Source organism: Entelurus aequoreus, linkage group LG04 (genome assembly GCF_033978785.1).
Source record: "Entelurus aequoreus isolate RoL-2023_Sb linkage group LG04, RoL_Eaeq_v1.1, whole genome shotgun sequence".
Classification (NCBI taxonomy): Eukaryota; Metazoa; Chordata; class Actinopteri; order Syngnathiformes; family Syngnathidae; genus Entelurus; species Entelurus aequoreus.
Genome location: NC_084734.1, coordinates 14,871,367 through 14,888,625, shown reverse-complemented (window position 1 = coordinate 14,888,625; position 17,259 = coordinate 14,871,367). Strand labels below are relative to the sequence as shown.

At 39.7% G+C, this 17,259-nt stretch overlaps 1 protein-coding gene across 8 annotated transcripts in view; it reads left to right on the top strand.

Moving 5' to 3' along the window:
- dlg3 (discs, large homolog 3 (Drosophila)) overlaps positions 1-17,259 on the top strand; it is a 282,485-nt gene that overhangs the window by 241,254 nt on the left and 23,972 nt on the right. For 4 of the 8 annotated variants that reach the window (XM_062044289.1, XM_062044292.1, XM_062044291.1 and 1 more), the window contains 3 exons: positions 6,327-6,503; positions 6,582-6,657; positions 11,388-11,490. In XM_062044289.1, the coding sequence (XP_061900273.1) occupies positions 6,327-6,503; positions 6,582-6,657; positions 11,388-11,490 (356 nt within the window). Of the gene's footprint in view, positions 1-6,326; positions 6,504-6,581; positions 6,658-11,387; positions 11,491-14,292; positions 14,339-17,259 lie in introns of all 8 variants that reach the window. The other 4 variants (XM_062044293.1, XM_062044294.1, XM_062044295.1 and 1 more) reach the window with 2 other exon arrangements.

Genomic DNA, 17,259 nt, shown 5'->3' with positions numbered 1-17,259 from the left:
TTTTAAACGTCCATCCATCCATTTTACAATATAATTACAACACTTTATGTACATATTTATATACAGATTTGAACAATAAGTTATTCACTGAAATATATTTATTAATTGTGGTTCTTACAAAAAATATATCTTATAAAATATAAAAGCTAAAATGTCTCTTAAAGCTCTGCCCCTTTAATTAGTGCATACTAAATAATTTAATTTTAGCCTACTACTACAACCATATTATTTACCAGCAACATAAAGTGAAACAGAGGCAGAGGTGTCCTGCCACAGTCAGTAACAAATAAACAGAAAACAGTAGTGGTGGTAGATAGACACAGAGCTTCATCAAACATCTGATCCACTGAACAAAGAGCTCCAAAAATCTTGAACTTTAGACTGCCATCAGTTTTACTCCCTACACTTAACCATGTGTTTTCTACTGCCTGCTGACTTTGCACCCTTTGTTATATACACTTGTTGTGTTTCTAATATAAATACATTTAATAAAGTCAAATACAATTAAGGCAACAAGAGAAGTATCCTACACTTCTCTTTTGTAAAGTAAATCTGAACAGCCGATATGGGCATCTACATCAACTATATGATTTGCCTGAGAAGCTGGAGAGGACAAAAAAAAAAATATATATATATATATATATATTTTATTTATTTTTTTATTTGTGGTGGACGTAATTCTTTCGTGGTGGGCCGCCACAAATAAATGAATGTGTGGGAAACCCTGGAGTGTTATTGCACATCTATAAACAAGCCTATTGGTGTGTCTAGTGGGACAGGCCAAAGTTAAGTCGGACAAAATGCAGTCCTTTATGAATTATTTCATGTTTCTCTGCAGCCCGGTAACAAATGCGTCACGGACCTGTTGGGGACCACTGCTCTAATGCATTATCATACTTTATTAGCGAGCCTTTATGTTTAGTCTGGTTCTTATTCCTTATCTGTATTATACTTACTTTTTAGTTGCTTATTTTTTATATATGTTTATGCTGATGCTCTCATGTTAAATGTAATGTCATTTATAAGGAAAAGGGATAGAGGTCATCAAAAAAATCTTTATTTCAACTATTTTCTCTAAAATACAATTAGGCTGTAAGTGTGTTTTGTTCAAATAATTGATTGCTCGATTAAATTACTCATATTACTTAAATGATTGTTAGTTTCAGCCCTATTCAGAAGTCCTAAAACGCAAACTCGAGGCCCGCGATTGCCTGGAAAGACTTTTATTTCAACTTTATTGATTCAAGGCCTACTGAAACCCACTACTACCGACCACGCAGTCTGATAGTTTATATATCAATGATGAAATCTTAACATTGCAACACATGCCAATACGGCCGGGTTAACTTATAAAGTGCAATTTTAAATTTCCCGCCACACTTCCGGTTGAAAACGTCTATGTATGATGTCGTATGCGCGTGACGTAAACGATTGATAGAAGTATTGGTACCCCATTGAATCCAATACAAAAAAGCTCTGTTTTCATTTCAAAATTCCACAGTATTCTGGACATCTGTGTTGGTGAATCTTTTGCAATTTGTTTAATGAACAATGGAGACTGCAAAGAAGAAAGCTGTAGGTGGGATCGGTGTATTAGCGGCGGACTACAGCAACACAGCCAGGAGGACAGAGATGGATAGCAGACGCGTTAGCCGCTGAACTCACCTTAACTTCCTCCGTCTCGCCGACCGCATCTGTGATCGGGTGAAGTCCTTCGACGCACCGTCGATCACTGGAACGCAGGTGAGCACGGGTGTTGATGAGCAGACGAGGGCTGGCTGGCGTAGGTGGAGAGCTAATGTTTTTAGCATAGCTCTGTGAGGTCCGGTTGCTAAGTTAGCTCCAATGGCGTCGTTAGCAACAGCATTGTTAACCTTCGCCAGGCTGGAAAGCATTAACCGTGTAGTTACAAGTCCATGGTTTAATAGTATTGTTGATCTTCTGTCTATCCTTCCAGTCAGGGATTTATTTATTTTGTTTCTATATGCAGTTAAGCACGATGCTATCACGTTAGCTCCGTAGCTAAAGTGTTTCGTCGATGTATTGTCGTGGAGATAAAAGTCACTGTGAATGTCCATTTCGCGTTCTCGACTCTCATTTTCAAGAGGATATAGTATCCGAGGTGGTTTAAAATACAAATCCGTGATCCACAATAGAAAAAGGAGAGAGTGTGGAATCCAATGAGCCAGCTTGTACCTAAGTTACGGTCAGAGCGAAAAAAGATATGTCTTGCACTGCATTCTAGTCCTTCATTCTCACGTTCCTCATCCACAAATCTTTCATCCTCGCTCAAATTAATGGGGTAATTGTCGCTTTCTCGGTCCGAGTCGCTCTAGCTGCATTGAAAACAATAGGAAAATGTGAGGAGCCTGTCAACTGACTACGTCACGCTACTTCCGTTAGGGGCAAGGCTTTTTTTGATCAGATACCAAAAGTTGCGATCTTTATCGTCGTCGTTCTCTACTAAATCCTTTCAGCAAAAATATGGCAATATCGCAAAATGATCAAGTATGACACATAGAATGGATCTGCTATCCCCGTTTAAATAAAAAAATTTCATTTCAGTAGGCCAATTTTGACAGAAAACAAGCATGAAGGTAGGGCTGGGCGATATGGCCTTTTATTGATATCTCGATATTTTTAGGCCATGTCACAATACGCGATATATATCTCGATATTCTGTCTTAGCCTTGAATGAACACTTGATGCATAGCTCGGTTGGTAGAGTGGCCGTGCTTGAGGGTTCCAGGTTCGATCCCCGCTTCCACCATCCTAGTCACTGCCGTTGTGTCCTTGGGCAAGACACTTTACCCACAAAATATAATATATATATAAAATATAATTCACATTCACATATAATCACAGCAGTATGATGATTATATGTGTCTACATTAAAACATTCTTCTTCATACTGCATTAATACACCGTATTTTCCGCACCATAAGCCGACCCGTGTTGTAAGACGCACCTTCAATGAATGGCATATTTCAAAACTTTGTTTACCTATTAGCCGCACCTACGCTACGCTAAAGGGAATGTCAACAAAACAGTCAGATAGGTCAGTCAAACTTTAATAATATATTACAAACCAGCGTTCTAACAACTCTGTTCACTCCCAAAATGTAATGTGCAAATGTGCAATCACAAAAATAGTAACACTCAAAATAGTGCAGAGCAATAGCAACATCAATAACTCAACGTTGCTCATACGTTAGTGTCACACAACACACAAAATAAACATTTAAAGCTCACTTTCTGAAGTTATTACTCATCCACAAATCCCTCGAATTATTCTTCTTCGGTGTGCTTCACTTGTTTTTTGACACCATCTATGATGTGGACGCGCATGCAGTCATAGATCAACAGGGACGGAGCTGCATGAAAAAAGTCACCCGGTCTCTTCGCTCATCTTTTCTTCATCCATCCATCCCTTCGAGTTAGCTTTTATGATGACGCCGGCTGAAAAGTTCTCTTTTGGCAAGGTCTTCCTTTTGAATATCACCGTGGGTGGAAGTTTCTGGCCGTTAGCATGGCAAGCTAGAACCACGGTGAAGGACGACTTCTCATTCCCTGTGGTGCGAATATTCACCGTACGTGTTCCCGTTGTATCCACAGTGCGGTTCACATGAATATCAAAAGTCAGTGGAACCTTGTACGCGTGTCTCTGAGTAGGAGACATTTTGTGGTCTTTACAGAAACACACAAATGAAATAAAACCTAATATCCGCGCGCTTCTTCTTCTACGGGGGCGGGTGCTCACCTTGGCGGTTGCTTACAGTAGAAGAAGAAGCGCTTCCTCTTCTATGGGGAAAAAAGATGGCGGCTGTTTACCGTAGTTGCGAGACCTAAACTTTATGAAAATAAATATTAATATTAATCCATATATAAGGCGCACCGGGTTATTAGCCGCACTGTCTGCTTTTGAGAAAAAATGTGTTTTTTAGGTGTGGCTTATGGTGCGGAAAATACGGTATGCTCATTTTAAACTTTCATGCAGAGAGGGAAATCACAACTAAGTCAATTGACCAAAAGTGTATTTATTAAACAGTACTTAAGCAGTGGCACAAACATTCATGTCATTTCAAAACAGAAAGTGCAAGATTGTCAGAGACATTTTAAAACAAGCTATGAGTGCTCTTTTGAGCATGATGTCACTAATATTACATATCAAAACAACACTAAATTAAAGTGCACTTTTTGTACAGAACGCCACTACAATAAGTTTAAAACAAAGTGCACTTTTGTGCATGATGTCACACAAGATATTTCAATAAGTGTCAAATAAAAATGAGCTGCATAATAGGAAATCAAATAGTGTATGTCCTTCGCTATGTGGTAGCTTCCTGCGGACGTTATCTCCTTCTGTTGTTGACTATTTTTTTCATACAGTGTTGATCTGGAAATGGTGTTGATGTGCAGGTTGCTTGGGCATTTTGTGGGTGTGGCACCGAACGGAGATGTTGACATGCGGAGTTTCAAGCACTCCTCATTCTCTAGCGGGTGACTTTTCAATGATGCTACACATTAGCAGTAATGCTACTTTTTGTAGCAACGCTTTTGCCGCATACTTGACATATTACGGTTTTCTGTTTAACATCTTCCCCCTTGAAGCCAAACCACCGCCAAACGATGGACCTCCTGCTGTTTTTCTTGGGAATTAATTCTTCCTTAATTTGTTACCAGATTCGCACCTTCTTTCTCTCGTATTACCACTCGCACCACAGCTAACGATACCCATGCCGCTACCTCTCTGCTCGGCGAGGGCGTATGACGTTGCGACAGTATGTGACGTATGTGCGCTTGTTTTATGTCTCTGTGAGAAGGAGAGACAATAGAGTGAGAAACGCCTGTAGTGTAATGCCCGCAGCTGAAAGCAACTGCGTGAGAACGTATACTCCAATATCACGATATAGTCATTTTCTATATCGCACAGAGACAAACCCGCAATATATTGAGTATATTCCATGTTTCGCCCAGCCCTAGACGAAGGCTTGCAAATGCAATATTATTCAATATTATTGAGTGCAACAAGCTACAGTAAGAAAGGGATTTATACGGCCACATTCCCGTGTGGAGGAGGAGGGGTTAATCATTTTGCAATGCGGTCTGCTGAAAATAAGGGAAAGCTCCACTCTACATAGCAACTGACGCTGCGGTCAAAGTTGGAATGGAGGCTAAAGTGGATAGTGCACTTGCAATTCTTCAGGTAACCCAAATAGTGCCTTCTCAATCTCGTTCCTACTGTATTTCTTGCCTTTGTGTCATTCAAAGCCTTTTTCTTATGAATTCTACACTAGCTGAAATTGTCACTTTGACTTTTGATTCCGAAACAGGTTTTCCATTAGTTTGTTGGTAAACAACGATAATAATAATACAAAAAATGGAAACTGTAATATTATCATGAAGCAGTCCTCCAAGGGCTTTGGTATCTGCGATGTGGCCCAACATGAAAATGAGTTTGACGCCCTTGTCCTAAAAGAAGCATTGAGCAAAAGTCCTCCTGAGTGCACATTACGAAGTACATAGGAGAGCAGTGTTTCCCATAAACTGCCAAGATACCTGTGGCGGTGGAGGCGTGGCTATGAGCGTGGTTACCATGACATCATCGAGTAATTTGTATAATTTACTACAATGCTATGATTTTCTCTAAAAAGGCTCAAAAAATGTATACTTACTAATTAATAATAACAGTTTTGTTTTAAACGTCCATCCATCCATCCATTTTACAATATAATTACAACACTTTATGTACATATTTATATACAGATTTGAACAATAAGTTATTCACTGAAATACATTTATTAATTGTGGTTCTTACAAAAAATATATCTTATAAAATATAAAAGCTAAAATGTCTCTTAAATCTCTGCCCCTTTAATTAGTGCATACTAAATAATTTAACTTTAACCTACTACTACAACCATATTATTTACCAGCAACATAAAGTGAAACAGAGGCAGAGGTGTCCTGCCACAGTCAGTAACAAATAAACAGAAAACAGTAGTGGTCAAATACAAATAAGGCAACAAGAGAAGTATCCTACACTTCTCTTTTGTAAAGTAAATCTGAACAGCCTATATGGGCATCTACATCAACTATATGATTTGCCTGAGAAGCTGAAAAGGACAAAAAAAAAATGTTGTTTTAATTTTATTTTTTTATTTTTTTTATTTTTTTTAAATCTGTGGCGGACGTAATTCTTTCGTGGCGGGCCGCCACAAATAAATGAATGTGTGGGAAACACTGGGAGAGTGTGTGTACGTTTAGCACTTCAGAATATACGATGACAGCACACATTGGTAAAGGTCAGCCTCTTGTCTTCACAGAGCGTTGTTCGACTACGACCGGACAAGGGACAGCTGCCTACCCAGCCAAGGGCTAAGCTTCTCCTATGGCGACATCCTCCATGTCATAAATGCGTCCGACGACGAGTGGTGGCAGGCGAGGCTGGTGACGCCTCATGGCGAGAGCGAGCAGATTGGGGTCATTCCAAGCAAGAAAAGGTAAAATGTTCTCCTTTTTTTTTTTTTTTTTTTTTTTTTGCACCCTACAAAAATAAAATGTTCATGTACACTTTACAGGGTGGAGAAAAAAGAGCGGGCCAGGTTAAAAACGGTCAAGTTCCACGCCCGGACAGGCATGATTGAGTCAAATAGGGTAAGTGAGTGTTCGAGGGCCTGCTGCTACCACCCAGGAGGTAGCATTCTTCCTCCCACATCAGCGTGGGAACACCACCACACGCTGCCCACTAAGGCCTACACAAAGAGTGATCATGTTACCATATGGATTACACACATGCACCCACTGGCTGGACTTACACTGCAAGGTTCAAGTCATACAATTCTGACAAAATGGACAGATCAGATCAATTGTGGTTTGTAGTATCTACCCTAAAAAAAACGCCAATAGCAAATATAAACCACAAGAGCATTAAATACTGTGCTGCCCAAACATGGTAACTTTGCTGCAGCCTTAATGTTAGAAGTATGATATAAACAGTAGGGATTTATCTTGTATGATGCAGTACAATATATGTGTGTAAATATTAGGGGTGTAACGATACACAAAAATTTTGGTTCGGTACGTACCGTATTTTTGGAGTATAAGTCGCACCGGCCAAAAATGCACAATAAATATTTAAGTCGCACTGGAGTATAAGTCGCATTTTTTGGGGAAATGTATTTGATAAAACCCAACACCAAGAATAGACATTTGAAAGGCAATTTAAAATAAATAAAGAATAGTGAACAACAGGCTGAATAAGTGTACGTTATATGTGGCATAAATAACCAACTGAGAACGTGCCTGGTATGTTAACGTAACATATTATGGTAAGAGTCATTCAAATAACTATAACATATAGAACATGCTATACGTTTACCAAACAATCTGTCACTCCTAATCGCTAAATCCCATGAAATCTTATACGTCTAGTCTCTTACGTAAATGAGCTAAATAATATTATTTGATATTTTACGGTAATGTGTTAATAATTTCACACATAAGACGCTCCTGAGTATAAGTCGCACCCCCGGCCAAACTATGAAAAAAACTGCGACTTATAGTCCGAAAAATACGGTGCCTCGGTTTAGAGGTCACGGTTCGGTTCAGTAAGAAAGCAACAAGATATACATTTTTTGGTTATTTACCAAATTTTCAAAATCTTCCACCAACAATATTTTTCTTAGTGGAATATTTGATGTGAAGTCATCGGAACCTTGGATAGGTCAATAATTCATAATAACATTGATTTTGATTCAATATTATGTTTGAAAGAAAAAAAACAGCTTTGTTTTATTAGTCAACATTGCAACTTTTTCTAAATTACATTTAACCTTTAAGCTTTTTTATTTCACTTTTGTTATGTTTTTGTTTATTTTAATAGTATTTTTAGAATGTGCCGTGGGCCTTTAAAACATTAGCTGTGGGCCGCAAATGGCCTCCGGGGCACACAAAATAAAATCTGATAAATCTATGGATAAAAAGCAGAGCCTGGCGACGCATGCGCGTTTATCATAACTCTCTCGCTCTCTCTGTCTCTGCCCCTCCCTCACTCAATGCTGCTGCGCGCACAATTTGTTTTGTTTTTAACCCTTTCTTAACCCTGAACGTACATTGTTAATACACGCAACCCTAACTCAAAATGCCGGACGTTTGCCCCGCAAAAGAGGACCTGTCTGGTGAAAAGAGGACATATGGTCAGTCTATCCTAGCCCGGTCGCTGCGATCGGTTTCACCGGACATGTCCTCTTTTGCTAGCATGTTAGCAGCTAACGGGCTACGATAGACTGACCATACGTCCTCTTTTCACCGGACATGTCCTCTTTTGCGGGGCTGTCCGGGCGGAGTTTCTTAAATCCCTCAAATGTCCGGCATTTTGAGTATTGTTTACACAACGTGCAGTACGCTACTTAATATGTTCGTGTGGAAACTCGTTCGGTACACCTCCGCACCGAACCGAAACCCCCGTACCGAAACGGTTCAATATAAATACACGTACCGTTACACCCCGAGTGAATATATATGCATGTATATGTGTATACAGTACAGGCCAAAAGTTTGGACACACCTCTTCATTTATTTTCATGACTATTTACATTGTAGATTGTCAGTGAAGGCATCAAAACTATGAATGAACACATGTGGAGTTATGGACTTAACAAAAAAAGGTGAAATAACTGAAAACATTGTTTTTAATTCTAGTTTCATCAAAATAGCCACCCTTTGCTCTGATTACTGCTTTGCACACTCTTGGCATTCTCTCCATGAGCTTCAAGCACACCTGTGAAGTGAAAAGCATTTCAGGTGACTGCCTCTTGAAGCTCTTTGAGAGAATGCCAAGAGTGTGCAAAGCAGTAATCAGAGCAAAGGGTGGTTATTTTGAAGAAACTAGAAAATAAAGCATGTTTTCAGTTATTTCAACTTTTCTTAAGTACATAACTCCACATGTGTTCATCCATAGTTTTGATGTGACAATCTACAATAGTCAAGAAAATGCATTGAATGAGGTGTGTCCAAACCTTTGGCCTGTACTGTACATGTACAGTATGTATATACGTACACTACCGTTCAAAAGTTTGGGGTCACCCAAACAATTTTGTGGAACAACCTTCATTTTTAAGAACAAGTATAGACTGTCGAGTTTCAGATGAAAGTTCTCTTTTTCTGGCCATTTTGAGCGTTTAATTGACCTCACAAATGTGATTCTCCAGAAACTCAATCTGCCCAAAGGAAGGTCAGTTTTGTAGCTTCTGTAACGAGCTAAACTGTTTTCAGATGTGTGAACATGATTGCACAAGGGTTTTCTAATCATCAATTAGCCTTCTGAGCCAATGAGCAAACACATCGTACCATTAGAACACTGGAGTGATAGTTGCTGGAAATGGGCCTCTATACACCTATGTAGATATTGCACCAAAAACCAGACATTTGCAGCTAGAATAGTCATTTACCACATTAGCAATGTATAGAGTGTATTTCTTTAAAGTTAAGACTAGTTTAAAGTTATCTTCATTGAAAAGTACAGTGCTTTTCCTTCAAAAATAAGGACATTTCAATGTGAACCCAAACTTTTGAACGGTAGTGTACATGTATGTATATATCATTTTTTCACCATACTATAATTTTTAGAGTTTTGTTTAGATGGTTTTCCATGGTTGTGTTGACATTTCCTTTCCTTTCTGCCTCGATTGTCGAGGGAATTATAATCAGAGGAAGGTTACCTTTACATTAAATATATTTTCCCCCTGGTCCTTTTTGCTATCGACTGATACAAAACACATACATTGTGATAGTTTTCAGCCAGGTGAAGCTCACTCTGCCACACCACGAAAGCCCTGGGAATGGATTATGAAGTAATGAAAACTGTGGTAATGTACAGGTTACCTGCTTTTAAACCAATGTTAGGAAGATGTTTGATGTTCTCGTTGATCCGGGTAATTGTATTGTCAGGGCGTTCGATCCGTCACAACTGGACTCCTCTGAGCAGGCTTCATAACTTCATGCTCATTGACTTAGATTGGTCAGACTCTGGTCCAGACTCTGGTGCCAAGCCCAGACTAGTTGTACTCTGTTAACAAGAAGAAGGCACGCTCAGGCAAGGATGGGTTTGCCCTATTGTGGAGATGTTAGGAAGAGTAAGAGCAGGTCAACTATCTGATATGTATTAAGTATTGTTTACTTCCGTGTTGATCAGTAAACAAAGAACCATGTTCTATTAGAAGTACTAAATCAATATGAGCAACTTAAACTTGCAGTGTAAAGCCAGCCAACTGTCACATTTCTGTCAACTTTAAAATGTCCAATATGTTAAATATATTATACAGTACAGGCCAAAAGTTTGGACACACCTTCTCCTCATTCAATGGGTTTTCTTTATTTTTATGACTATTTACATTGTAGATTGTCACATCAAAACTATGAATAAACACATGTGGAGTTATGTACTTATGTGAAATAACTGAAAACCTGTTTTATATTCTAGTTTCTTCAAAATATCCACCCTTTGCTCTAAATACTGCTTTGCACACTCTTGGCATTCTCTCCATGAGCTTCAAGCACACCAAAAATTATAGGCTTCTTCACACGACGAAGCCGGCCTACTTCACCACAGTCTGTAGTCTATTGCCCCCCCAGGCTGTGGTGGCAGCGATTAGGTGGAGACGTGATGGTGATGGCGACAGGCCGAGTTACACTGTTCCTTCCACCCACCCACCCCGTCTGTCCGCCTGTCCCTGGAGAGACACCACCTTAACTGACACATTTTCTGGGGGGAAACACTGCATTTCAATGCATTTTCTTTATTTTCCATGACTATTTACATTGTAGATTGTCACTGAAGGCATCAAAACTATGACACCTGTGAAGTGAAAACCATTTCAGCTGACTACCGCTTGAAGCTCATGGAGAGAATGCCAAGAGTGTGCAAAGCAGTAATCAGAGCAAAGGGTGGCTATTTTGAAGAAACTAGAATATAAAACATGTTTTCAGTTGTTTCACCTTTTTTTTTTTTAATGTCTTCATTCATAGTGTTGATGCCTTCAGTGACAATCTACAATGGAAATAGTCATGAAAATAAAGAAATTGCATTGAATTAGAAAGTGTCCAAACTTTTGGCCTGTACTGTATTTCTTCAACTTAGCTGAAAAAAGGCGCCAGCGTGCTGACATGAAGACATCCATTTCCACCCATTACCTGCTTTCTCATTCACATTGTGTTTTATTTGATGTCCTTTTTTTTTTTTTTTTACAATCCATATTGTTTTGCATGGCTTTTGAGTACTGTCATTGAAATCCATTCTGTTTTTGTTTTCACCCTCTCATCCTCCCCCATCCCTCCCTCCCCACCACCTCCACCCCCGCCCCCTCCCCCCACACGCCCCCACAAAGCAGCCAGTCAAAGTAAAGCGCAAAAAAAGCTTCAACCTGTCGCGAAAGTTCCCGTTTTACAAGAGCAAGGAGAATATTGTGCAGGAGTTGGTGGAGTCTGAACGTGAGTACCAGCTGTGTGATTTAAAGCGGGGGGGCTGGGGTGGCGGGGGCATGGATGGGGGTGGGCCTGTCGCTTTCCTCCTTTTCCCCCCCCTTCCCTTTTCATACTTTAAGTTCTGTCTTTTCCACCTTCATCCTCCCTTCCTGGCACTCACCTCCAAAGGGATGCTTGCTCTCATCCCTCTTTCATGGTCCCACAGAGGAGGAGCACATGCCGGCCAGTCATGTGACCTACTCTCTGGGGTCCGCGGACACGAAGTTGAGTGTGTGTGTTGTTATTGATCGCACTAACACACTCAAGGCGCCATAACTCTTCCATTGTGGCCCGCAACATGAAGATCCTCATTAAGATTTTTGATGATTTGTCAAAGCAACACACACACACACACACACTGGTTATCATTTGGAATGGGGACCAATTTTTGATCATCACTTGTGGGGACCACCCTTTCTAGAGGTTGTGGAGGCATAAAAAAAATGGTGTAAAATGGCCACTGCCCAGTTAGCTCATACACGTCTTTAAATCTCTGGATTGATGAAGTAATGTGCTGATCATTCTTACTGGGGACCCTGGGGGAAAATAGTTAATATGGTTCATGGGGACCAAATTTAAATAATGTTGCATAATTCACACAAATTTGTACGTGACTACTGAGGACCATTTATAAAAATTAAAAAGTTCAAATGTAATATGACATGATCCTCAGAATACAGCACTACAGCTGTCCTCTTATAGGAAGTTTCACCACTTAAATGTTAAAGCAAATCCTGCATCTTCTGTGATTTTACTGAAAACTGCTATTTAGCAGTAATGAAGTTGTCTCCAACTCCAACTACCATATATAGAAGGATGTAAAATTCTGAATGTGAATCATACTTTAAAGGCCTACTGAAATGAAATTGTCTTATTTAAACGGGGATAGCAGGTCCATTCTATGTGTCATTATTGATCATTTCGCGATATTGCCATATTTTTGCTGAAAGGATTTAGTAGAGAACATCGACGATAAAGTTCGCAACTTTTGGTCGCTGATAAAAAAGCCTTGCCTGTACCGGAAGTAGCGTGACGTCACAGGTTGTGGAGCGCCTCACATCTGCACATTGTTTACAATCATTCCCACCAGCAGCGAGAGCGATTCGGACCAAGAAAGCGACGATTATCCCATTAATTTGAGCAAGGATGAAAGATTCGTGGATGAGGATCGTGAGAGTGAATGATTAGAGTGCAGTGCAGGACGCCAGGATGTATCTTTTTTCGCTCTGACCGTAACTTAGGTACAAGGTCTCATTGAATTCCACACTTTCTCATTTTTCTATTGTGGATCACGGATTTGTATTTTAAACCACCTCAAATAGTATATCCTCTTGAAAATGAGAGTCGAGAACGCGAAATGGACATTCACAGTGACTTTTATCTCCACGATAATACATCGGCGAAACACTTTAGCTTCGGAGCTAACGTGATAGCATCGTGCTTAACTGCAGATAGAAACAGAAGAAATAAGCCCCTGACTGGAAGGATGGACCAAAGATCAACAATACTATTATTACTTCTACTATCAGGAGACACTGAACTAAACCCTGGACCTGTAACCACACGGTTAATGCTGTCCCGCCTGGCGAAGCCTAGCTATGCTGTTGCTAACAACGCCATTGAAGCTAACTTAGCTATGGGACCTCGACAGAGCTATGATAAAAACATTAGTTCTCCACCTACGCCAGCCCTCATCTGCTCATCACCACCCGTGCTCACCTGCGTTTCAGCGATCGACGGCACGACGAAGGACTTCTCCACGATCATCGGTGCGGTCGGCGGCTAGCGTCGGATAGCGTGTCTGCTATCCAACTCAAAGTCCTCCTGGTTGTGTTGCTGTAGCCAGCGGCTAATACACCGATCCCACCTACAGCTTTCTTCTTTGCAGTCTTCATTGTTCATTAAACAAATTGCAAAAGATTCACCAACACAGATGTCCAGAATACTGTGGAGTTTTGCGATGAAAACAGACGCTGTTTGTATTGGGACACAATGGTGTCCCAATACTTCCGCACAATCCGTGACGTCACGCGCATACGTCATCATACATAGACGTTTTCAACCGGAAGTTTAGCGGGAAATTAAAAATTGCACTTTATAGGTTAACCCGGCCGTATTGGCATGTGTTGCAATGTTAAGATTTCATCATTGAAGTATAAACTATCAGACTGCGTGGTCGGTAGTAGCGGCTTTCAGTAGGCCTTTAAGGTAATAATGTTTTATAATCGTGCTGTATGAAAATGTCATCCTAAGGAACACTAAACCAGATTTTGTTTTTGGAAAAATATATTAGTTTTAACTAAGGATAGGATACCATACAGAATCACAGTACTATTAATGCCAGGATAACAAATGTTTCACTTTTCAAGAAAATTAATTTTGTCTTTTTTTTTTTTACCAATATTTGAAACACGTAAACAAAGTAACCCAAATTTCCCTGTTGTGGGATCAATAAAGGATTACCTCATTTTACCTTAAACCACAGAAAGCTTAAAAATCACTTAGGCATCTTCAGAATGGATCCATCATTTAAAAAGGTTTCCCTTTAGGGGGCCTGTTTTTTTGTCCCCATACCGTCAGAGGTCCCCTAAAGGTGACTGTGTAAACAGAGCGATGTCTCCATTAAGTAAGCATTGCCAGAACACACACACACACACATACAGAGCACTCCTCTTCCTCTCTGGCCCAACTATCACTAACCTCCTCTTCTTCCTCTCTGCTCTCTCTTCTCTCTGTTTGTTCTCTGCTCTCACCTGTCGGGACACCTAGGACTTCCCGGGGTTAAGCGATGACTTTTATGGATCAAAGAGTTTGAGTAAGTGTGTGGTTGTCCCGTGTTCCCCCTCCCCCCCTCTGCCTCGCCTGAACCGCCGGAGAAAAGTGCCGTGTCACGGTACACCGCGCCTGGGAATGCCGTGGCACATCTTTAAATGGACTGGACGCACAGTTTAATTGTGGCTTTCCAATGGAGGCCTGATGAGGGTTTTCACATAAAAGTATTGGGACACAAACCGCGATGGTCAAAAACTAAAACAAAGTATTTGTTCTGATATTTCAAAGTGGTCTTGGCTAGAGATGTCCGATAATATCGGACTGCCGATATTATCGGCCGATAAATGCTTTAAAATGTAATATGAGAAATTATCGGTATCGGTTTCAAAAAGTAAAATGTATGACTTTTTAAAACGCCGCTGTACGGAGACAGTTTTCTACTTTGCCGCTAACCATGTTTGGATGATTACAATCCGAACACTGTTAGTTCTGAACCAGTAGTTCTAAAGCAGGGGTGTCAAAGTCGTGTTCACTGAGGGCCACATGCACTGTGAAAAAAAAAAGTTGAGAAAACGCAAATTTTCAAGGCAACATGATGCAACAAGATTTTTGCATTTTCTCAACTTTTGACTACTGCTGGCCAGACACTGTTTTGGTAGTTAAACATAGTGAAACCTTACTTCTGAGTCTGACTAACTTGGAAACTATAATTAGTCCAACAATTGCAAATCCTATTTCACTATTTAGCAGTAGTCAAAAGTTGAGAAAACGCAAAAATCTTGTTGCATCATGTTGCCTTAAAAATTTGCGTTTTCTCAACTTTCTTTTTTTTTTTACAGTGTGGCAGTTATGTTTGGCCCCAGAGGGCCGCTTCTCACATTGAATACTATTACTACGTCATTTTTTAAATGCATTTTATTTGTTGATTTTTTTTAAAACTAAAATGTTAAAATGTGGTAAATTGCAATAATTTCACTTCAAACGTTAGTGTATATTACTGTAAATGGTAAAAAAAAAAAAAAAGGCAGCTCAGTTGCCAGAATTTTACTGTCAAATTTAGATTTTTTTTAAAGGCGGTATAGTTCGGATGGTAGAGCAACTTGAGGGTTTCGGGTTCGATCCCCACTTCCGCCATCCTAGTCACTGCTGTTGTGTTCTTGAGCAAGACACTTTACCCACCTGTAACTTAGATATTGGGTTTCACTATGTAAAGCGCTTTGAGTCACTAGAGAAAAGCGCTATATAAATATAATTCACTTCACTCTACTGTAAATTTAAAAAAAATGCAATTTTACAGTAAAATTTTGGCACCTGAGCTGCCAGTTTGTTTGTTTACTGCAATTCAACAACTGTAGATTTTTCTGTGTATTACTGTAAATGCCAAAACGGCACCACAGTTCATTACAGTAAGAAAGTACAGTATTTTTCATTTAGAGAAAAATGCTGTAAAAACCACAGTAAATTTCACAATTTGACCAGGAAATCTATTGCTACTTTTACATTGCACAATCTGATGGATAACCTGCTTTGAAATCATTATTAGTATGTATTTATATTTTAAAATGATTTGAATGTTTGATAATATATTTCTGCATAATTAGACAATATTTAAGTTAACATTATTTGCGATTACATGGAGTACATGTATTTTTTCCTCCCTAAATAGAAAGTTTAGACTTACATTTAGTAAGAAAAGTTACAGTACTTTATTAATACATATTATTTCTAGGGCCAAATCAAATGAAGTGGCGGGCCACATCTGGCCTTGAGTTTGACACCTGTGTTCTGAGTATTTATTAGCAGCCAGCGAGAAGGTACATTTTTGACATGACAGATGTAAACAGAGGTCACAACACAGGAAGTATATTACTACACAAGGAGGTGTGGCTACAGGATACAGTTGCCAAATGGGAAACAAGTTTTGAGTTCTTTTGTTATACAATTTGACATGACATTTTCAGTGATAATGTTATTTACTTTATAAAAAAAAAAAAATCTAAAATTCTGTTACATTACCTGTGTCAAAAAGATGGGGTAAAGTTGGTTGGTAGATCTAAAGATAAAATATAGTGTAGAAATGCACACTATTTCAGGAAATGTAGTCTTGGTTTTCAAAATGTTCTTTCCGGGGCTGGAGTTCTTTTTTCGTCAGTTTCTCTCCAATAACGCTCACGTGCCTGAAGAACGGAAGGAAATATGGCGTCGGTCCCGTATTTGCAGCTATAATAGTTTCCAGTCTTTTGGGAAGACTCTCTGCTTCAGATGTTGGAATGTGTCTGGATGTAATGGGCTTAACTCTCACTTTTCACCACAATATTTGAGGCGTACGATCCAAATGTTTTCCAAAATATCTGATTAAACCCATGAACGTCCCATATTCTTCTAATTTCTCTCCGATTTATTCCACAATAGTGCATTCGAATCTGGCCTGATATTCACTATATTGCCAAAAGTATTTGGCCACCCATCCAGATGATGGGAATCAGGTGTCCTAATCACTGTATAAAATCAAGCACTTAGGCATGGAGACTGTTTCTACAAACATATGTGAAAGAATGGGCCGCTCTCAGGGATTTCCAGCGTGGAACTGTCATAGGATGCCACCTGTGCAACAAATCCAGTCTGGAAATTTCCTCGCTCTTAAATATTCCAAAATCAACTGAATTATAAGAAAAGTGAAGAGTTTGGGAACAACAGCAAGTCAGCCACCAAGCGGTAGGCCACGTAAACTGACAGAGGTCAGCATAGTGCAAAGACTGTCTGCACAGTCAGTTGCTACAGAGCTCCAAACTTCATGTGACCTTCCAATTAGCCCACGTACAGTACGCAGAGAGCTTCATGGAATGGGTTTTCATGGCCGAGGAGCTGCGTCTAAGCCATACATCACCAAGTCCAATGCAAAGCGTGGGATTTAGTGGTGTAAAGCACGTCGCCACTGGACTCTAGATCAGCGGAGATGCCTTC